Raw genomic sequence first — 23,613 nt, forward strand, 5'->3', positions numbered from 1 at the left:
TGAGTTATATCCGTGAGAGGACATGAGAGCTTCCCGTTTACCATATGTGGATAACCAATAGGGTTGATGAGTCTGTAGTCCGGGACTATTAGGACTCTAGTGGAAAGGATACCGGAAAGGATCGCCCTGGGCGAGGAATGGAAGTATCTGGACCTAAGTTGATGTAACTGAGTAGATGATTTGCATTGGGCTAGGCTTTTCCCTGACATGCGCCGGTACTTATGCCAAATGGTTGTGAGAGAGTGTGTTGACTTAACCCCCTGCCATGGTTTGTCCTGAGGGATGCCGGACCCACTACCAACAGGAGCCGTATGCGTGACCTACCCAAAGAAGTACGGTGCTATGACTTAAAGCATGTCTGCCATAGAGACCAGCATACATAGAGTTTAGGTGCATACATACCTTACTTGTTTCATATTGCATTGCATCTTGTTATGGTTTGTTTCCATGTTATTTATGTTGTTATGGATTAACTTGCCTTACTGAGTTTCTTTCGAAACTCATTCCTTTTTGTACAATCTGTTGTTAGACTTCTCTACATGTTCGGATTTCTTTGACGGTCCATATAAGGAAGCGCAAGGTGAAGAAGATGAAGACTGAAGGAGAAGAAGAGCTGACTGAAGATGTGGAATAGTTTTCTCTACATTCTTCTAGACTTATCTTTTACTTTACTTGTATTAGCTTAGAGCTTTACTTAGATTTCAATCTACCTTCCGCATGTGTTTGTAGGGTATATTTCCGCTATACTCTACAATTGTCTTTTGATTTGGTATCTTGTTATTCCGCACTCTGATATTCTATTGTGATCCTTCTGAGATCCTTTCTTGACTTTTATTAAAAATTACTTGAACATTATGATTTGTTCTTGCTTTTGATTATGTTATTGTGCGAAATGGATATGATCGTTCCTAAACTTGATCTTTAGGGTTGTGGATCACACTCTCGGGTATGCCAGTTAGGGTACCGGCTGGGAGGATGTGACAGATGAGTCATGTAAGCATCAAGCAAGCTTACTGCCATCATGAGATGGTAGGGTTGCATATAATAGACATGGGCTCATAGGAGCTTAAGACTAGTGACCAACCCATGAGAGGACGTGAGAGCATCTTGTCCATTATTTGTGGATGACCACATGGTTAAGAAATTGAATCCAATAGATGCCTCCCATTGATGATCCCATTTGTGGATAAGGATATCAGACCAATAGATGTCTCCCTTTGAGAAATGATATCCAAACCATATGTAGTACAAGACCATATAACTATGCATTGGGCCTAGAGTTGTCATTGACATGCGCCAGTTCTCATGCCAAACGGTGATGTGAGAGAGTGGTGACTTATATATACAGCCATGGATTGATGTGACCTAACCCAACAACCGCAGAGAACCCAACTGACGTCTCTTGTTGAGGGAGAGTGAATGAGATTGCCCATAGAAGACTGGTGTCTAACTTAATGCGTGTCTACTATAGAGACTTCATGATAGAGTTAGACGCATAACATCATATTCATTCAATAGTTCTGTTATTATCATTATTCATATTATCAGTATTAACATTATGTGTGTGATGTGGAAAATTGTGAATGAATGCATGCTATGTTATTGAGTTGACCTCACTGATTTCTGTTGAACTCATTCTTTTATATGCATGTTTCTTTTAGATTATACGGCAGGTTATGAGGACTCCATTCAAATGAAGGATCCGTCGCCGGTAGATTATTATGAAGGAGTGACTTGCGAGGAGGTGGACTTGCATGGAGCTTCGTGCCCATGCCAGAACTGTTCCTATGGAGTTGGATTTCAGTAGGGAGCTAATGATGCTTTGGAATTTGATAGTGTCCTTCGTGGCACTATTTTATATTTATTCCCTCATATCTTTTGAGAAGGGAGAGGGCATATTCTACCAAGACATTTAGTTTATCTATTGTAAACCATTATTTCCTTTAACTTTATATTTATTTTGATCAACATTAGTTAACAATTAACTTTAGTTAATGGATGGTTATATCCCATTGATAAATTCAGATTTTATAACTTTAGTAATTGAACTTATTTTATTCTTGTCCTTTGATTACGCTATATCATATAATTGTATGGGCTTGTCACTGAACCATGGTCTTGTAGTTTATCACCCCCACAAGTATTCAGGTATGATCAAATCCGGCTGGGTGGGGTGTGACGGAATGCCTTCCAACTCTAGTCAGTATTTCCATATCTTTGGTTTCAGTAGTCTAGCATTCAATGAGATGAATACCTACCTTAAGAAAGGGTTGAGTAGCTCAACTGTCCTCTAAGACACCCAGATGTTACTGCAAGCATTCCAAGCTCATGCATGATACGGAAACAATGTCTTTCTACTATCATGATGCTTGCATTTACCATGTGATCAACTATGCTGTGCAAGTATCACAATTCTTATATGTTGTAGTACATAAAACTATATGCTTTTTTCTGAGTGTTTCTCTTTCAGTGATTTTGAATAATGATGGTTAAGTAATATCTTATATTGTTTCTTGTGATAGGACTTGTCCCTCTAAACATCGTCACAGTATTTGCATGAGGCAGTGTGGCACTTCTGCCATGTTTTACATGGTAGATATTGCATTAAAGTTCCTACGTTGTTATTGTTTATCAAGTCAATTTGTTAATAGATTCAAGCATTGATACTGGTATTATGTTGGGGCCTATGATCGTACTCAATTTGTTTGGGTTTTTCATTTATCTTTTGTGGTTTATTAGTCTATAGATGGATTGTTCCATGTTTCTTCTTTAAAACCTTGTTATTTACTTTGTCTCTTTCATCCACAGTTTCTAAGTACGCGTCTGAATCAGCTACCCATTGGGGCTTTCCGGGCTTTACCCCATAATATAGGCAGGGGTTGGGTGATGGGACTACTAAGGCGCCACTTGCTCTACCGATCTCTAAGTACATGCTTTCCGTTCATTAAAAAAGGACTACCAAGGCGCCACTTGTTTACCACTGGTTGGGGTACATTGGTCAACACCAAGCAGCATGTTTCAGGGGATTCTTCTATTTTATTAGGTTCTCTATCAATCTGCATGATTACTTCAATGGTCACATTGAAGTTGCTTGGGTGTTCATAATTTTTTGGTACATACCTTATCAATGGTTGCCATGTTACTAGCTTGTTTTACAGAAGAGAAACCAGAGAGCTTGGAGTTGGAGTTTCCCGGGTTCACAGAGGTGAGCACGCTATGCCCAGCATGCAGTTGAGTGTACTTGCCAGTGCTTTTCATGCTATTTCTACTGACACCATGTTCACTTTATGTACCAAACCAGGTAAGTAATAATTGTTCTTTATGCTTGGACTTCAATTTGAGCGAGTGTGTAGGACAAAAATCAATTGAAAAACCATGAACAGGAGATGCAGGCAATAACTTTAGTTTGTAGACCCAAATAACTCTGCTTGCAGGTACAGTTTAATTGTTTCAAGTCAACAAATTTAGGAACACAACTTTGTTGATCTTATTTTGTTTTATGACATCAAGGAGCAATAGGAATGCAGCTACTCTGCTTCTATGCTAATCTTAGACATGAAATTGTAGGGTAAGCCAGTTCATCTCACTCCCAAGCTAGTCAATAAATTAATAAATAGTATTGAATTATGGCTCTTCATTTCAAATACTATTTTATGAACTGACAAATAAACATGAATCTCTAGAGGCTCCAGAGGGCATCTGTGTTTTAGTTGCATGTCCATTTTTGGTGTTGGACTTCCCCAACTGGGATCAGTTACACCATCTCGGCCCTGGCCTTTACTATAGAAACCCTCTCATGGTTGTCTATTAACATTTGTAATCATCCCATGTACGTCAGTTATATGATCAACAACCTCCTTTTCTTGCTAGTACAACAGGAACCCATATATCCGGTTCTCCCAAGTATTTCAAATTCTGAAGACTTTGTATGATAGTTCTTTTTCACTTTGAAAATAAACGACTATGTAATTGTCAAATTTATCTTTCTCTCGGTTCCATTTCTTCCACTTAAATCTGCACATCCCATTTGCTTGAAGGAATAAAGGTCGGGGTTGGTATTTTTACTCAACCGAAGGTTTCAGCCTGAGTAATTTACAAAAGTTTGATGAATAAAAATTGAGCAACATCATGCTCATAGGTGGTAAGAGGAGGTATGTGTAAATTTTCCATTGCTCCCTCTTCTTTTGAGATTTGGGACTCCAAAACGCCAAGTTACCATTGGGGAAACTGGGAAAGATCTTTTGTTCCCAACTTTATTGCCAAGAGAGCTTTATTTTACCTTTGTGGAATAAAATTATCAAGATAGATCAGGGCTTTCTAATAAACGTTTTTTTTTATTTTATGTTTTTATTTTTGCACTGTTTACTCTATCATCCTTTTGTATGTATCTTTATGAATCAATGTTAATAGAAATTTTCTCTTCTCTTTGAATGTTAATAGAATTTTGCTCGTGGATATCTTTGGATTCATTATATGAAGAAAAAGGGCACAGGTTTGGTAAATAGGTCCCCGTTTTAAGAAATGAACAAGTCCAAATTTCATGTTTGAAAAGCTTTTTCCCTAAACAATTTTGATTTGTTTCATGGTCCTCAAAAACAAAATGCACATCGCAAAATACGCACAAACAAAGACACTCACCCAAATTCCATCAACATGACTTCTAACCGTTTCTACCTCATAGGTCACTCTTTCTTCCTATAAGTTGCTATAAGTCAAATGAACAAGTCCAACTTATTTTTAAGAACAAAACTTACTAAACACCAATTTGTTTCACACACGTCCTCAGCACAAATTTTACTAAGCATTCAAAATTGTTCCAAACGTCGTCCTTGGGCAAAAACACCGAAATGCAAGTCTCGCAAAAAATTACTCACAAAGAGATTGATCAACACTCAACCCAAATTTCATTCACACATAGCCCACTTCTCTAAAGCTCTTTTCTGCCAACACAACAACAACAAAAAGAAAAAGAAGAAGAAGAAGAGAAGTGTATTTAAGATAATCATCTTTTAATTGAACATAGTTATGCTGTAAAAGATCAAGAAAACATAGCTAAACTCATTCCTAAGAACAAAAGTCACCAAACATTCAAAATATCTGTATCCATGCATTAACAACAGGACAGTTGATCGGAAATCTCAGAAATTACCACTAAGACTATTCGAATTTTTCTCTAGGCTGAGGGTTAGAGGTGAAGTCTCTATATACATAAATAGTAAATATTTTATCTAACAGCCCCTTCTCATGAAAGCTATCGATATCGGAAATTGAAAATCAGAAAAAAAAAAAAATGCAAAGATACGAGAAAGGATTCAAATTTGGTGCACATATGAATCTACCAAATTTGTCTTGCATATGGATCTACATTTTCACATCTCCAATGAAATTGACAATCCATCAGTGGCTTCATTCCTGTACCATCAATGTGGCAATATTTCTCTTGAGGCCAAAGAAATTCTAGAAGCCATGTTCTTGTATTTTTAATACGTATAAATGATAGTGCTAAGTACAAAATACAACCCATTTCTATTTAAAATGAGTTGTTTTTCTTTTCTTTTTTGAATGAAAATGAGTACCATTTGTTTTCTACAGTGCTTCTTAGAACATGTATGATTTTAATGGTTAAAAGAAACGCTAAAATGGTAATTTACATTTTCTTTTTTTTTTTTTTTTCAAAATAAAACTGCGTTTCCCTTAGTTTTCATTAAAGTCTCTGCCGGTTTGCATTCCTAAAGATGTTGCTCTCTTGCTTGGTTCCTCCCAACCTTGTTCCTCTCTTGCCTGGCTCTTCAAGACGTTCGCACGCCTGATAGATGAAGGACAAACACAAGGCACACTGTATACATGGATTGTCGCATATATAGAATAGTATCCAAATTTCAAGGACTGCACAGCTAAAATAATCATTTGCAACTGTCAAGAGCCGTATTTGAACGAAAAACAAACAACCAAAAAAGGCCATTGTCTGATAACTTTATACCACAATATAATCTGCAAAATTGATACATTGTTTAAGAACAGTAAATACTCGTAGGATGAGGTAGAATACAACTAAATTGAGAAAAGAAGATAAACCTTTCTCATTGTTATCACAGTAATATAGGCGAACTGTCATAGGAGGGAATAAACAACCATCATTCCAAGGGAGGACGACCAGAAGAAAGAATTATGCCCAAAGCAGTGTCACCAAAAGGAACAGCATAAATGCTAACCCAAAACAGAGACTAGCAATCACCATAAATGCCTGGAAGGATGAAACAAATGAAGAGATGAAATGCTTTTAGCTCTCTTGCATCAACTTTTAAGAAACTTTGAAAGTTATCTTGGCTACCTTTCCTTGAGATTCCAACTTGAACTTCACCATGAACCATGACAATCCTTTATCAACTGTGGGTGCAAGAGCTACAGCCCTGCTGAAGAGCAAATTCAGTGATGGGAAAATTCAATGCATGTTTAAATAGTGTAACACCAGTTCCAAAAAGAAGACCCAAAACGAAAAAAGGTGCACCAGAACTAGCACATCCTGGACCACCAATATAGATAAAATAGAAAAGAAAATATCAAAACTATTAACTTGAGATGGTTAGATGGGAAAGCACTACTTTTCTGGTCAACTGTCAAGTTGAATGGTGAGGCATGGTAGGCTGAAAGAATCCAACACTAACCAATTAATCGTAAATCAGCAGCGAACTTAAAACACAGCAGAAACTTAAGAAGGAACAGAATTTCCAAACAGTTGAGTTAATGAAGATGAGATTAATATATTGTGGGGGTGCCTATGGGAGTGATTAAGTATTTTGGATGCGGCAAACATCAAGGAAGTGATTTTTAGAAAAGCATTCAGTTAAGTTTTTGTTCTGCAAAATTTTGTTATTTTTTCCAGTAGTTTTGAGTTATTCAATAAAGGACTCTTGTAGCAATAGCCTAATAGATACTCAGAGAGCAAATCGTGGCTTCTTAGAGTCCAAGCTGTCTCAAAAATAGAAAGTTCTGTCTTGGAGGCAAAGTAATTACAGATTTGGAAAGTATTGGGTGCTTTACAGAATTAGAAAGTAACTACTTTTGCTAATAGCTTTAGTTTATGTTTTCTTTTCTTTTTGAGAACTGTCTCTAGATCTTAGAGAGTCAGTTTTTTATTTTTGGAATGTCCTCAGAATTAGTAAGTGATTAGGGTTGTAATCTTCATCTATAAATAAAGCTCTTGGGGTAGAGGTGCAAACTACTGTAGTAGTCTCTACCAGCTTTGCATCTTCTCTTCTCTTCTCCTCTTTTCTTCTTCTCCTTCAGCTTCTTTTTATTCAGTTTCTGGCCTTCGGTTGCACCTCAGTAGAGATTTTAGTTTGTGGCATCACAGCCATTCTACTGGGGCCATGTTCGTCTGGGTTCCTCCATTTGGTGTTTTTTTCATTTTTTTGGGTAAATTGTGCGTGGCTGCAGCAGCCTTGAGCTGCAAATGTAGGTGTAATGTTCACATGAATGAGTTTTTAAGAAGATGATTAAATCTTACTATGTTTGTAGCTGTTCGTACTGTCAGTAATTAAAGTTGTAAGCTTCCGTCATTGGTAATCCTTTGAAAATTCTGTCCAAGGAAGGTATGCCCTTCCAAATTACAAGCATCGACTTGAATGGAGCTAAAATCTTTTTCTTTGGGCAAAGACAATGTACGTGTTTGCATGGTGGGAGATCTGAGATCTCGCGAGATATCTCGCTTTTTCAAAGAAGCGAGACGAGATGGAGGTCGAGAGCAAAGAGTTGGGATATCTCGACATATCTTGCCATATCTCGCCCTGAATCTCGCTGAAACTCTCAATTTTCGCCTCTTTTTGTGGATTTCAGCTGGATTTTCACTTGCAACTACTCTTAGTACATCTACAACATCGAAGGAAGATCAATCATTCTCTGCTTGTCTTATGAACTTATGATTTAATGACTTATATAGAACTTCTAATGGTTGTATAGTTTTATTATTCTATTCTAGAAAAAAGGAGATTGTGATACTTATATGGATGGAATTTTGATAACATTTAGGTTTTTTGATGCATTTGATACACTTGCTTTTCATTTATATGCTTTAAACGTTCTATATTACATATTGCATAAGCTTGCATCTCCTGATCCTACAACATTTTGGTTTCACACTAAGGGTAGACTTAGAAATCCTACTTAGGGTTGTTTTCTAACAAATCAAAGGCCATCAATGTGTTCAAAAGGCCTTAAAAAGGCTAAACACCAAGTATCAACCCAATTGGGACCCTAAAACCCACCAAAATGGGCCACCAAATTGATGACAAAAAATTGTATATCTCAACCAAGATCTCGCCGAGATGGTCGAGATTTCGGTTTTTCAAGGTGCAAGATCTTGCTCGAGAGTGAGATCTTCTACCATGTGTGTTTGTTCTTGCCTAAGGAAAATCAAAGTACTTGAATAAAAATTGTCCTGAAGTTGATTCAAAGGATACAACTACTATTTCCACACATGAAATGTGGACTCGTGAAGATGTTGTAATAAAGGTAAGGATTGTGAACAACATTGATTCTCTTATTGCAAATAACATCATGTTTTATAACACATCTAAGCAATATAGGAGGACTTGTGCGACTCCCTTGGTCAAAAGAAAAATATTTTACGAGTTTATGATTTGTACGATCGAATGTTCAATTACTTTCAAAATGTTCAATATAGTATTCATGGAATATTATAGGGGATTTACAGGATTGAGTTGAAGAACTGCAGCAACATCTGCCCTTAAACCAATCTAGAAACTTTAAAGACACAACGGGCTGAATTCAATGTTTCAAAATTCCTGGCTGGTTTTGAATCCAGAATTTTTTTATAGGTAATAGGTTTAAGTCAAATTTTGACATCTAAAACTGTACCTACCTTGAGTGATGCTTTCTACTGGTTATTATATATTGGCGGACAAAAGAGTACACAAGAAAGCAAGGAGAATTCAACAATGGTTGCACGCCATGGCCGTGGCTCTTATCCCTCACGAGGAAGAGGCAATGGTTGAGGGGAAGAGGAAAAGGATGATGTCGAACTCCCCCTCCAAATTTATCCAAAGAAATAAGAGTGTGCTCTTACCGTGGAAAGCAAAATCATACAGAAGAAATTGTTGGGAGTTGGGACAAACATGGCTGGCTGGAGTGTGTAGAAAGCTTTGCCAATATGAGAACATTTACTAGAGAGAATACTAATGACAACTCATTTATATTTATTCTGGTGGCATCTACAAGTTCCTTGTCTCCTAATGTTGACCTCAATCAAATCCTAAAGAACCTACAACAGTTCATCGTACAAAACTCGGTCAAAACTGTCGAAATTTCACAGTTTTGGAACCTCGAAATGAAATATAGGGGACTAAAAAAAAAGTCCCAATTTTCGATGGAAACTGTTGAGATTTAGACATTGGGTCGAAAAGTGAACCAAACCGACTGAACCAGCTGGTTCACTTTTATAAAATCCCTTACTGCTTTCGTAGAAACAGCAAGCTTTGATCGAATTTTTTCCCCCGTTTTTTAACCTTTTTTGCATGTTTTTGGCTCATTTCAAGCACTTTTAAGGATTCCTTTGTTGATTTCAGCCCTTCTTACAGATTATTTTAGTATTTTCAAGTTTTCTTGCAATGTAAACAAGTTTCCCTAATTTTTTTATTTTTTCCTTTCTTTCATGGTCAAATGGTATTGGATTGTTTGAAAAAAATTTCCATGGTATCTAGTTGGTAGATTTACAAGTGGTGGTTGGATTTGATCTTTGAAGTGTTCTATTATTTTATTTTTTCTCCTTTGTTTGACGCTTAAACGATGTTGGATTGAGTTGAATTTATTGTGTTGATAGGTAGATTTACAAATGTAATTGATTGAATCTGATTTTTGAAGTGTTCTACTATTTTTTTACTTTTCTGATTATAAAAAAAAAAAATAAAATAAAATAAAACCTAAAAATTAAAATTTTTTTATTTGTTTCATGCTCAAACGACATTGAATTGAGTTGAAATTATTATGTGTTGTCTCTAATAGGTAGATTTACATATGTAATTGATTGAATCTGATTTTAGTGTTCTACTATGTTTTCTAATTTTTCTTGTATTTAATAATTATTATAAAAAATATTTTGATTAGGAAAAAAATTCCAAATGTTTGTGAATACCTTAGTTTACAGGTAATGTGTGTTTTTTTATCCTAAAATTAAAGTATTGGGTTTATGTTTTAATGATTATTATTATGTATGTTTGTAATAGGCACAAACTTTTGAGTAAAAAACAGTATGTCAGACATAGTTTGGCAACATGGTAGGCCTCTAACGAATAACAGGAAGAAGTCAAAGTGTAAATATTGTTTGAAAAATATTGGATGAGATGGAGCCACTTGACTGAAGATCCATCTAGTAGGAGGCGACCACAATGTGGTTGGATGCCCCAATGCTTATGAAGTTAAAGTGGCAATGGCAAAAATATGTGAGAGGAGGGCAAGAGAAGAGGGCAAAGAGGGATGAGTTCCATGCAGCATGCTTAGAGGAGGTGAGGGAACAGAATGTGTATCCAGATGATGCATCAACCCCAGAGCAAAAAATGGAGAGAGTATTCAGGATGAGTAGGGAGTCTCATAGACTTAATCAGATCAGGAGGACATACAGGGCCATAGGTGTAGGGTCCTTTAGAGATCTGAATTTTAGAGGGTAAGGGGAGGCAGTTCTAGTATCAGGAGCCTAAGTGCCAGGGTGTTAGAGAGTGAGCTCCCTTACCACGGGCCCCACAACCCCGATAAAGTGCCACATCTACTGCACCCAGACTTAGTGCCACATCTACTGCACCTAGACCCAGTGCCACCTGCTACTTCTAAGCCCCTTGCCATAGATCCTGATGTGTAGATACTACTCACTGATCCTGACTTGTTTGGGTATCCACAGACAAAACAAAAGAAATTAAAGCATATGTGGGGTAATGTGAAGGAGAAGGTGGGGATGGCCTTTTCTAAGTGGGCATTGCATCATAGTGTTCTTGCAAATGCTGCACAGGGGCCTTATTATAAGGTGATGGTGGATGAGATCAGTGGTGTTGGATATGGGGTGGTTGGACCAACCCCATATGAGATATATAACGTATATCTCCCACATCATAAGGAAGACTTGAAGACCTACATTGACGGTCTTAAGCCGATGTGGAGGCATTATGGGGTGACGGTGATGTGTGATGGTTGGATTGGTCCCACTAAACAGTTTATCATCAATTTTATGTTGAATTGTGATGGGAATACAGTGTTCATCAAGTCTATTGATGCATCCAGTTACAATAGGATGCGAAATACATATATGGGTTGTTGAAGAGTGGTGAAAGAAGTTGGAGTCGAGAACGTGGTGCAGATTGTAACTAATAATGGCCCCAATTTCAAGGTGAAGTTGATGGAGAATCTCAGTTATAGGCTCTTCGGACCTCCTTGTGAGACACATTGTATTGATTTGATGCTGAAAGACATAGGGAAAATCAGATTTGTGAAGATGGTTGTTCAGCTGGCTCGACATTTGACCACATTCGTATATAACCATGGATATGCATTGTATATGTTGAAGATATGTGGTGGTGACTTGGTGAGGCCTGGGGTCATAAGATTTGCTTCAAATTGGATTGCCTCCTCGAAGAGTTGAAGAAAAACCAATTACGTGCAATGTTTGCATTGCAAGAGTGGTTCGATTGGCCCTAGTCAGATTCACCAACAAGGAGAGTAGCACGGGCCAACATATCCACTAATAGCTTCTGGACAACTCTGAAAGTTGTTGTGAAGCTTTTTGACCTTGTGGTGATAGTCTTAAAGTTGGTAGATCAACAAAGGAAACCGACTTTAACACATATATAGGTTGCAATGGAGAAGATGAAAGAGATGGTTGGGAAGGTATATCTTAAGGGCAACTAGAAATTCCTTGATATCATCTAAGAGAGGTGGGAGAGGCAGTTGCAACAGCCACTGCATTTGGCTGGTGAGTTGAAAGTCATTAGATTTTCCAAGTTATTACTTAATAGTTAATACTTATTATGTTGTTGTGTAGTTTCTTACCATCTTATTTGTTGGCATGTTTGATAGCCTATTATTTGAATCCCATGTACCACTACAGTAAAGAACTTGGGATAAGGACAGGCTTGATCCGGGTAGTCTAGCAAGTAGTGGAAAGGTTGGAACTGGATCCGACAAAACAAGCATTAATTAATAATGAGGTAAGATTGTGACTTGTGACTTGTATGATGACTAATGGTCTACCACTTAAGATAATTACTTGTTTATACTAACATTGTAATTATTTATTCTAGTTGAAGGCTTTTACAAATGTTGTTGGTAGCTTCGGTTGCTCATTGGCTATTCAGGCTCAGGAGAACACCACTCCTGGTTAGTCACTTAGTCTAAGTCTTAGATACTCAATTTTAGTTTTTTATACAATTAATGGTTAGCGTTATTAATTGGATTGGTTATGTTTCTTGTAGCTGAGTGGTGGCTGCAATACAGGTTAGATTCGGAGTACTTAATTAATATTGTAATAAAAGTGCTCTCCCAAACATCTTCTGGCCATGGCTACAAGCGTAACTGAAGCACATTCAATTTAATGCATTTTAAGAGGCGGAAACGTTTGGGGGTGAAGCAGCTAGAGGATCTTGTACATGTTCACTATAATATGAGGTTGAGAGAAGAGCACATTAAGCTAGGTCAGGATGGAGGTAATGGGGACAAGATTGAGTTGGCTAACATGTTTACCATTGATGGGGAGGAGGATGACCCCCTACTTGAGTGGGTCAAAGAGCCACAGTTGGATGAGGCAGGAGGTCAACCCAACAGTCAAATCGCATTAGAGATTGGAGCTAATGCGGATGAGTTTCTGGCCATAGATGGGAGAGTGCACACTAAGCCTAGCATCCCTTTATACCACACCCCAATGCATCCAATGTTAATGAGAATAATATTGTGTAGTTAGATGATGATGACGATGTTACTCAACCACCCACTACTCAGGCACAAGATGATGACGATGATGAGATGATGATGATGATGATGTTAGACTTGGTAGTGGGGGATGATAGTGGGAGTCATGATGATGATGATGATGAGGAGGAGGAGGAGGAAGAGGAGGAGGAGGAGGAGGAGGATGGACCTGGTGATCATGATTCAACTGATCCTAGGGAGAGACCAGCACCACCACCACTAAGGCCAGTAGCAACCCCAGTTGAGAGTTAGGGACAAGGAGGGCCATTGAGGTTCACGGGGGAGACTTAGTTCAGCCACCGCTACCTAAGATGCCAATCACGGTGGATCAACATCTCGCAACATAGACATGGGTATGAGGATGACACTCGTCGCACGGGTCTTACCATCCCACTAATGTGAAAAGCTTGGCAAACTCCATGGGATCTATAAGTCTAGATGAGTCAAGCGGCTCCATGGCCGGATACTGGATATTGGCACCAACATATCCCTACTCGAAGGAGAGTGGTATGGAGAGTACTGCATCCTCCCTTGGGGCTTATGGTCATGCATCTTCTAGTCATGGGTTTCCTATAGATTATGGGAGACATAAACTAGTGGAACAAACTAGGATGTATTATCCAGCATCTGATGGGAGGACAATATAAGTGCACAGGGGTGCAACTTATATGGATGCTAACTCGGGGCACAGATGTTTGTGGAGCAGATCTTCGGTGTGCAACCATAGCCACTACCCCCTGAGGTTGAATCAGGACTTCCCTATCCGTACTGCATATTCCCTCATATTGGATATCTTATGCATGTTGATGACCAGAGCTATAGAGTGCAGTTGTAGATTACCTCAACAACATAGGCATCATATGTCATGGGATGTCTATGTCCGTTGGTCAGAGGAGAGGATGTTACAAGCACAATACTACTCAAGTCACGGGATGCATCCACCAAGGCACTCCTCTTGGCACTGAGTTAGTGAGTTGTACTTCCCTTTTATTTTTATTGTTACTTACATTGTATTTGATGTTTTGAATTGAACTTAGAAGTTATATATTGAATGTGATGTACTTAAGTAGTTAAGTTTATTGTGTACTTCTCCGTCAACTCTACATTAATCTTATGTACTTTGAATGACATATCTACATTGACTTTTTTAGCAAAATGCATATTCCAATGTGTTCTTTATACTCTAATTAGCTTAAATGCAGAGTCCACCTCAAAAACTCCCTAAAACTTGCACAAAAAATCCCAAGTTTCCTCAAAATTTCCCAGGTTTCCACCTAAGTTTCCTATTTTCACCTGATCGAAAGTTGAGTTTCCCTCAGAATTTTTTCTATGCAACAGTTAGAGAAGAGTCAACATACATCCATCATCAATCTTGCCCAAACAGGTATATCTACTAAGTCTTATGCTTCGGATTCTTATATTGTAGACTTTGGAGCATTCAAACATATGACAGGTATTTCATCTATGTTTTCAAATTTTTATAATTTTCTTTACCCTACTTTTACTATTATGGCTAATGGTGAAAAGTCTTCTGTTTTCGGTAATAGGAGTGTATCCTTACAAAATTTGAAAATTTCCTCTGTTTTATTTGTTCCATAATTAAATCTTATTTATGCCAGTCATATTCCTAAAGCCTTACATTGTTTTGTGTTGTTTTTTCCGTCTTTTTATTTTTTTATTTTTTTTATTTCAGGATCTTTAGACTAGGAGTGGAGGAATTGATAAAGATGGACTTTACTATCTTGACCGATTTTGACAATTTCATTGCAAAGACATACACTGTGTCACCATTGGACTAACACTATCGTTTGGGAAATCTTTCTCCTAGTAGGCTTAGATTGGTTGTTCCTGATTGCAAGGATGTTAAATCAATAAAGTGTGATGCATGTGAGTTAGGTAAGCATCATAGGACAAGTTTTCCCGCTAGAATTGAATCTACAAGCACAAGTTTATTTTCTTTAGTACATTCGGATGTTTGGGGACCGTGTTATCTCCCCTAATCGTTTTGGTTTTCAATGTGTTATAATTTTTGTAGATGACTTTTCAAGATTTACCTGGTTATTTTTCAATGAAGGATCGAGGTGAAGTAGGGATTCTTTCGTTAAAATCTTTACTCAATTTAATAAATCTGTCAATTTTTTTGTACAGATAATGCTTTGGAGTATACACAAAATGTGATTTCTGTTATCTATTCTTCTTAAGGTATTCTTCATCAATCTAGTTGCTCATACACACCACAAAAAAATGGTGTAGCCGAGTGGAAACATAGGCACTTGTCAAAAGTAGCAAGGTCCCTTATGTTCTATATGAGTGTACCTAAGCAATATTAGTGTCATGTTCTCCTTAACATCTTGAACCTTAATAAATCGAATGCCACCTTTAGAATTACGAGATGAAATACCTTTTCAAGTTGTGTATCCGGACTTATCTCTGTATTCTGTCTCACATAAAGTTTTGGCTATGTATGTTACGCATACGTTTTAAGGATAAGTTTTTAGCCAAAGATCATAAGTGCCATTTTTTAGGTTATTCTCACTAGAAATGAAACAAAGTTTTTCACCCTTTGGCTAAACATCAATTCATCACAGTGGATGTTACCTCTTTTGAAGGTACACCATATTATGACCCTAATCAGTTGTTTGAAGATGAAAGGTTTGACCCCCCTCTACCTATGATTGTACCATTTCCGTTTGAGATGCCTGAGGAAGAACCAGACCTAAAGAACCCATTGTACTTCCTAACCCGGATGTGGCACCAGTTCAATTTCCATCGGTGCAAGTCTATCATCGGCAGAAGAAACAAAAACAGTTAGATAGTACAGCGGTTGATATCACTTCTTCTACAGATGCTCCTCCACTGTCTAATAATGCTAAAGATCTTCCCATTGCTTTGAGGGAAGGTAAGAGCATTATTGCTCCCAATGTTCTAATATGGTATATCCTATTTTTCATTATGTTACTACTCTTTACTTGTCAGCTGAGTATCGTACCCTTACCACATGGTCCACATCTTTGTCTTTTATTACTTTTCCATCTACATACTTTGAGGATCTCTCTGATTCAGGTCGGAAAGTTGCTTTGGAATCTGAAACTAAGGCTTTATACTCTATGGACTATAGAGTGCCTTAAAGCACGGCTGGTTGTAAACAGGTATAATCAAGCTTATAGTGTGGATTTCATTGAGACTTTCTCCCTCATAGCTCGTTTGAATTAGTGCATATTTTGTTGCCTTTGGCGGAAAATTTAGAATGGCATCTTCATCAGTTAGATGTAAAAAATGCTTTTTTGTATAATAGAGAGTGGGGACTTGGTTGAAGAAGTGTATATGGTGCAACCTACAGGGTTTGTTGGTCGTCGGGGGGGGGGGGGGGTTCTACTAAAGTATGTTGACTTCACAAGTCCATCTATGGGTTAAAACAGCCACCAAGAGCATGGTTTGAACAGTTTAGCTCAGTACTATCCGAAGTGGGATTTCATAGTGTTATTCAAATTATTCTATCTTTGTAAGAAAGACAAAGTTTGAAATTGTGGTACTAATTGTTTATGTGGATGACATAATAATTTCTGGAAGTAATATGCAAGCATCGATGAGGTAAGGAATTTTTTGAGTACATTGTTCCAAATAAAGGACTTGGGGCATTTGCAGTATTTTCTTGGAGTTGAAATTCTTCGAACAATCATGGGATCAAACTTTCTTAGTGAAAGTATGTGCTGAACTTACTAACCGAAACTCGTATCCTTGGGTGTAAACCTGTTGATACACCTATGGACTCTCATCTCAAACTCACCAAGGATGAAGGAGAGGATTTGGCGAATCCCCAGAGGTACAAACAGTTGGTATGGAAGCTTATATATCTCCCTATAACTTGTCCAGACTTGTCATATGTTGTAGATGTTGTTAGCTAGTTCATGCATTCACCTAAGAAACCTCACTAGGGTGCCATAATGTGTATTTTATAGTATTTGAAGAAGGCTCTAGGAAAAGGGCTTGTGTATAAGAAAAATGCTCATTTAAAGTTGTCCTTATTCAGATGCTGATTGGGCATGATCGCGAGATGATCGAAGGTCAACTTCTGGTTATTGTACTTTCCTTAAAGGGAATTTGATAGCTTGGAAGAGTAAGAAGCAAATTAGAGCGACTCGGTATAATGCTGAGGCTAAGTATCGTGCTATGGCTCATACAGCATCTGAAATTTCTTGGGTCAAGTCTTTCCTGAAAAAAGTAGGGATTGAAGTTTAAGAGCCAATTGAGATGTTTTATGATAATCAAGCAACAATCTACATTGCTAGTAATCCAGTATGTCAGGAGAGGACCAAACATGTGGAAGTGGATTTGCATTTTGTGCAGGACGTAGTCATGAAAGGAGTTATAGCTACCATATGTTGCTTTTGGTGAACAAGTTGGAGACATCTTCACTAAATCTTAACCTGGTCCAGCTTTTGCAGAAGGATACTAAAAGCTAGGAGTTGGTGATTGTTGAAGTATACGTAAATTTGTGGTTTTACTGTTCACGTGAACAGTAAAAAAAACTTTTATTGTTCACGTGAACAGTATTATGCTATTGTTTTGATTATATTTTCTATTTCTAATGTGGGAATCTTGCTACATAAGTTTTGGGAGTTTTTTTTAGAAAGCATAGTTTCTATTTTGGTCATAGTTTCTATTTTCAGAACTTTCTATTTTAGGAGTCAGGAAGTTACTAAAGCTGTAATATTTTGTTTCCTTCTTCTAGAGGACAATTACTTGTCTCTCAAGTTGTATTAGATTCATTAGAAGCTATAAATAAAAGTGCTCTGTGATTCTAGACTTTTTAGCTAAGAATCACAGGTCTTTTCTACTGGTTCTTCATCTCTCTTCTCTTCTTCTTCTTCTCTATTTTCTCTGTTCAAGTTCAACTGCCATTTTGATTGTTTAAAGCTTGTTTTCTAACATGGTATCAAAGCTTTTTTGAATCAAAATAGTGTTGTTCTCAATATTCTCTTCTGAAATTTTTTTTCTTCTGTTTCCTTGGTGTGCAGCGCTGATGCTGTATATTATGGACTATTAAATCAAATATTCATGTGAACTGATCTTCTCTACCTATTACCTTACTCTTACACGTTCCAGAACTTGAATAGCTTTGTTACCTCTTTTTTTTCTTCTCTTCTGTCCTAAGGTTGCAGAATTTTTTTTTGTGTTCTTTCTACTTCAAGTTTTGGAAAACTGATTTGAGTGATATCTACCTCAGTTAAATGTCTTCACTTACACGTGACTAAATCATGAGTACGGCTGAATCAAAAGGATCTCAAGGAGATCATGTAAACATTCAAATTACATCTATCAAGCTCAAAGGTAGTTCTAATTACTTGTTGTGGTCACAAGCGGTTCGGGTGTACATACTTGCAAAAGGTAAGCTTAAGTTCATTGAGGATGAACCTTTTGCTAAGACTAACAAATCTTATTTTAGTTGGATCCAAGATGATGCAATCATCAAAATTTGGATGTGGAATAGTATGAAACCTGATATTGCAGCGAATGTTATGTTCCATAAGACTGCAAAGGGAATATGGGATGATTTGCAAGAGACTTATTCCCAAGCTAAAAATATGACTCGGATTTTTAGTATTTATGAAAAGCTATTTCAATTCCAGCAAGCTGACAAGTCTTTGCAAGATTATTACAACTCCTTTAAAGGCATGATGGAGGAGTTGAATGTCTTTCAACCTCTCACCACTGATATAGAGAAGCTTAAGGCCCAACGGAATGAATTTTTTGTGTCTAAGTTTCTTGCAGGATTGAACCCTGAACTGAAATCTATCAAAGGACATCTTCTTGCTGGTGAGCATGTCCCTAATCTTAGTGAAGCATATTCTAGACTTCAACGTATTGCCTTGCCTGAAGGGAGTTCTCCAAAAAACAGTTCTAAAGGAGAAAATTCAGCCTTCACTACCTCTTATGGAAGGGGACGTGGTCGTGGTTCAGGGGGAGTTAGTAGGTCTTCTGGAGGTCGTGGTGTTCAACTGTCTAATAAGACATCTCGACATTGTACTCATTGCGGTAAAACATGGCACTTAGTGGAAGCTTGTTGGGCCAAACATGGAAAACTAAAGTGGGCCAAGCACCTTGCCAATCATGCCGTTTCTGATGGTGGTATTGATACTGTAGCAAACAACGATAGTGGTTATGGATCTTCCTCAGGGGACTTGTCTAAGACTCTAAGAGATGATGTAAGCCAAATCCTTCGCCGATTGCAAAATATTGAAACTGACGCTTCCACATCCACTAGTACTTCTGCTGCCACACTTTCTCATGCAGGTAACACAGCACTTCTCACTTCTACTCCCACCCCTTGGATCATCAATTCAAGGGCCTCTTCCCATATGACTGGTAAGTCATCACTTTTTAGCTCTTTTTCTAAATCTACCACCAAAAATTATGTTGTCATAGCTAATGGGACTTCCACACCTATTCTAGGCTCTGGAAGTGTTTCTCCTACACCTTCTCTTACTTTATTATCCGTACTTCATGTTGCTAACTTTCCTTTTAACTTATTATCTGTTAGTCAATTAACTAAAGCACTAAACTGCTCTGTGACTTTTACTCCCACTTATTGTGTTTTCCAGGACCTTCACACGAGAAAGACGATTGGTGGAGGGTGTGAAAGGAACGGACTCTACTATCTGGACTATGCTACCCCTATTGCGGCTCTTTCTGATGATTGTGTAGATGCTCTCCAGTGGCACTGTCGTTTAGGCCATCTGTCTTTACCTAGATTAAAAATTTTATTTCCTTCTTTTAAATCAGTGTCTAGATTAAATTGTGAAGCGTGTGAAATAGGGAAGCATCATCGTGCCACCTATCCTCCACGCTCTATCTCTCGTAGTGAGTCCTTATTTTCTCTTGTTCATTCCGATATTTGGGGCCCTTGTAGAATTAGTAATAGGCATGGTTTTCGATATTTTGTTACTTTTGTGGACGATTTCTCCCGTCTTACATGGTTGTATCTTTTAAAGGATCAGACAGAGTTCTTAACTACATTTAAAAGTTTTATTCATGAAATTCGGACTCAATTTTCTCTTCCTATTAAAATTTTTCGATCTGATAATGCTTTAGAATATGTGCAACATGATATATTTAATTTGTGTGATTCTCTTGGAATGATTCATCAAACCAGTTGTTCCTTCACTCCCCAACAAAATGGAGTGGCTGAACGCAAAAATCGTCTCCTCTTGGAGGTTGCACGCGCTATTTTGATTCAGATGAATGTTCAAAAGAGTTACTGGTGTGATGCAATTTTGACTGCTAGTCATTTAATTAACCGCATGCCTATGCCTTTGCTTTCTGAAAAATCTCCCTTTTCAAATGTTTTTCCCAATAAAGGACCGTTTTCAGTTCCACCCAAAATTTTTGGTTGTGTGTGATTTGTTCACATACCACATCCTTTGGATAAACTTTCCCCCCGTTCTATTAAGTGTATTTTTCTTCTCACACACTCTAAAAGGTTTTTGCTGTTATGATCCGGTTCTTCGCAAACAATTTACAAGTGCGGATGTGACCTTTTTTGAAGACACTCCTTATTATCTAAGTCAATCTGTGTCTGTTGAAAACTGTGTTTTGTATGATACTCCTCCTATTATCTCTTTAGTTCCTTCCACTAGCAATGTTCCTCTACAGGTTTATCAGCGAAGACATAAGTTGCCAAAACATATTGTGGATAGTAGAGTTCCTCCTACAAATATTAGCGGCTCTCCTTTAGTGGAGCCTGAAGCTGGCCCTACGGATGTTCCTTCTTCATCCTCTCCACCGGCGGATTCTTCTAGTGGAGATCCCACTCTGCCTTCAGATGACTTACCAATTGCTTTAAGGAAAGGTACTCGTACTTGCACTTTACACTCTAACATTGTTTATCCTGTTTCCAATTTTGTTTCTACCTCTCATCTCCCTCCTAGCTTTCGTTGCCTTGCTTTGTCTATGTCTGCCGTTCATATTCCAACCCATTATACCGAAGCTCTTAAAATTCCAAACTGGAAAGCCGCTATGGATGTGGGAATGGATGCTTTACATTCTCGTCATACATGGTCTTTAGTCAACTTACCTCCTGGGAAAGATGTGGTCCGCCGTCAGTGGGTGTATACTATTAAGTACCATTCTGATGGTACGGTTGAAAGGCTTAAGGCCCGCTTGGTGGCTAAGGGCTATACACAAACATATGGTGTAGATTATTTTGAGACTTTTTCTCCTGTGGCAAGACTTAATTCTGTCCGTGTCTTGATATCTTTGGCTGTGAATTATGATTGGACTCTTTTTCAGCTTGACATAAAAAATGCATTCTTATATGGTGATCTTCATGAAGAAGTTTACATGGAGCAACCTCCAGGGTATGTTGCTCAGGGGGAGGACAGTGTTCGTGTCTGCAGGCTTCATAAAGCGATTTATGGACTCAAACAGTCTCCACGGGCTTGGTTTGAGAAATTTAGCAAGACTGTGGAGTGTTTTGGTTTTGTACAGTGTTATTCTAATCACTCTATGTTTGTTAAACGGCAGGGTGATTGTAGTGTCATTATGGCAGTTTATGTTGATGATATTGTCCTTTCAGGCAATGATGTTGATGCAATCCATACAGTTAAGGCACACTTACAAAAATCTTTCCAAACCAAATATTTAGGTGATCTACAATATTTCTTGGGGATTGAAGTGATTCGCAATAAAAAAGGAGTAAGTTTGTCACAAAGAAAGTATGTGTTAGATCTTTTGACTGAGACTGGCATGCTTGCTTCTAAACCTAGCGGCATTCCCATGGATCCTCAGTTGAAGTTAGGACGTGATGATGGTGACTTGTTAGATGATGTCCATCGTTATAGGAGTCTTATTGGGAAACTTATTTATCTTACTGTTACTCATCCTGATATTTCTTATTCTGTTGGTGTGTTGAGTCAGTTAATGCAGTCTCCTAGGAAGGCTCATTGGGATGTAGCAATGAGAGTGCTTCGGTACCTCAAGAGTGCGCCTGGAAAAAGGCTCATCTATCGACCAAATCGGAGTATGGACTTGGTTGCCTTTTCTGATGCAGATTGGGCTGGATCCGTCATTGATTGTCGGTCAACCACAGGTTATTGTACTTTTCTTAGTGGAAATCTTGTGACTTGGAAGAGTAAGAAACAGTCCACTATTGCTCGATCTAGTGCTAAAGTTGAGTATAGGGCTATGGCCCACACTGCTGGTGAATTGATGTGGCTTCATTCATTATTAGAGGAAATAGGATTTCTAATTTCTACCCCTATGAAAATGTTTTGTGATAATCAGGCAGCCACTTACATTGCTAGTAATCCAGTGTTCCATGAGAGAACAAAGCATATAGAGGTAGATTGTCACTTTGTGCGTGATGCAGTGAAGAAGAAGCTTATATCAACTCCTTTTGTGAGCTCTACTGACCAACTAGCTGATTTGTTCACCAAAGCTCTGTTCGGACCAAGTTTTCAGTCTATCTGTTGCAAGCTGGGCATGAGAGATTTGTATGTTCCAGCTTGAGGGGGAGTGTTGAACTATACGTAAATTTGTGATTTTATTGTTCACGTTACTGTTCACGTGAATAGTATTATGCTATTGTTTTGATTATATTTTCTATTTCTAATGTGGGAATCTTGCTACATAAGTTTTGGGAGTTTTTTTTAGAAAGCATAGTTTCTATTTTCAGAACTTTCTATTTTAGGAGTCAGGAAGTTACTAAAGCTGTAATATTTTGTTTCCTTCTTCTAGAGGACAATTACTTGTCTCTCAAGTTGTATTAGATTCATTAGAAGCTATAAATAAAAGTGCTCTGTGATTCTAGACTTTTTAGCTAAGAATCACAGGTCTTTTCTACTGGTTCTTCATCTCTCTTCTCTTCTTCTTCTTCTCTCTTTTCTCTGTTCAAGTTCAACTGCTATTTTGATTGTTTAAAGCTTGTTTTCTAACAGTGATCAATACTCTCTAGCTTGAGGGGGGTGTTGCAACAGCCTAATTGATACTTAAAGAGCAAGTCGTGGCTTCTTGGAGTCCAAGCTGTCTCGAAACTAGAAAGTCTTGTCTTGGAGCAAAAGTAGTTACAGATTTGGAAAGTATTGGGTGCTTTACAGAATTAGAAAGTTACTAATTTCCTAATAGCTTTAGTTTATATTTTCTTTCCTTTTTGAGAACTGTCTCTAGAATGTAAGAGAATCAGTTTTTTATTTTTGGAATGTACTCACAATTAGTAAGTGACTAGGGCTGTAATCTGAATCTATAAATAAAGCTCTAGGGGTAGAGACTCAAAACTATTGTAGTCTCTACCCCCTTGCGTCTTCTCTTTTCTTCTCTTCTTCTTCTTCTTCAGCTTCTTTTCATTCAGTTTCTGGCCTTTGGCTACACGCCAGTAGAGATTCTGGTTTGTTTTAGCTTTGAAGTTAAAAAATCTCAATCAATAATCTTCATTAAATGTAAACTTAAATTGAGGATTGAGGTTATAAAGGATTTTGTGTCAGGGAAGTTTTGTCTATCCATGCAAAAAACCATTATCGTGACAAGCGGCAAAATAGATAAAGAAGCAAAACAGGAAGAAGAAGACAAACAAGAAAATGGGAGAGAAGTTGGGAAAGTCATGCTGTGTGCCAGAGAAGATGGAACCTCTAGATGCAGATCCAGCACCGAATT

At 37.8% G+C, this 23,613-nt stretch overlaps 1 protein-coding gene across 3 annotated transcripts in view; it reads right to left on the reverse strand.

Annotated features, from left to right (window-relative positions):
* Positions 1–5,725: 5,725 nt before the first annotated feature.
* Positions 5,726–23,613, reverse strand: part of LOC149002395 (uncharacterized) — a 33,898-nt gene continuing 16,010 nt past the window's right edge. The window contains exons 4-5 of one of the 3 annotated variants that reach the window (XM_089136619.1): positions 6,332–6,413; positions 5,726–6,244 (exon numbers count right to left, since the gene is read on the reverse strand). In XM_089136619.1, the coding sequence (XP_088992745.1) occupies positions 6,167–6,244; positions 6,332–6,413 (160 nt within the window). In that variant the 3' untranslated portion in view covers positions 5,726–6,166. The remainder of the gene's footprint in view (positions 6,245–6,331; positions 6,414–23,613) is intronic. The other 2 variants (XM_089136617.1, XM_089136618.1) reach the window with 2 other exon arrangements.

The sequence above is a fragment of the Hakea prostrata genome, chromosome 10 (genome assembly GCF_041222555.1).
Source record: "Hakea prostrata isolate BN-2017 chromosome 10, UWA_Hpros_2, whole genome shotgun sequence".
NCBI classification, from domain to species: Eukaryota; Viridiplantae; Streptophyta; class Magnoliopsida; order Proteales; family Proteaceae; genus Hakea; species Hakea prostrata.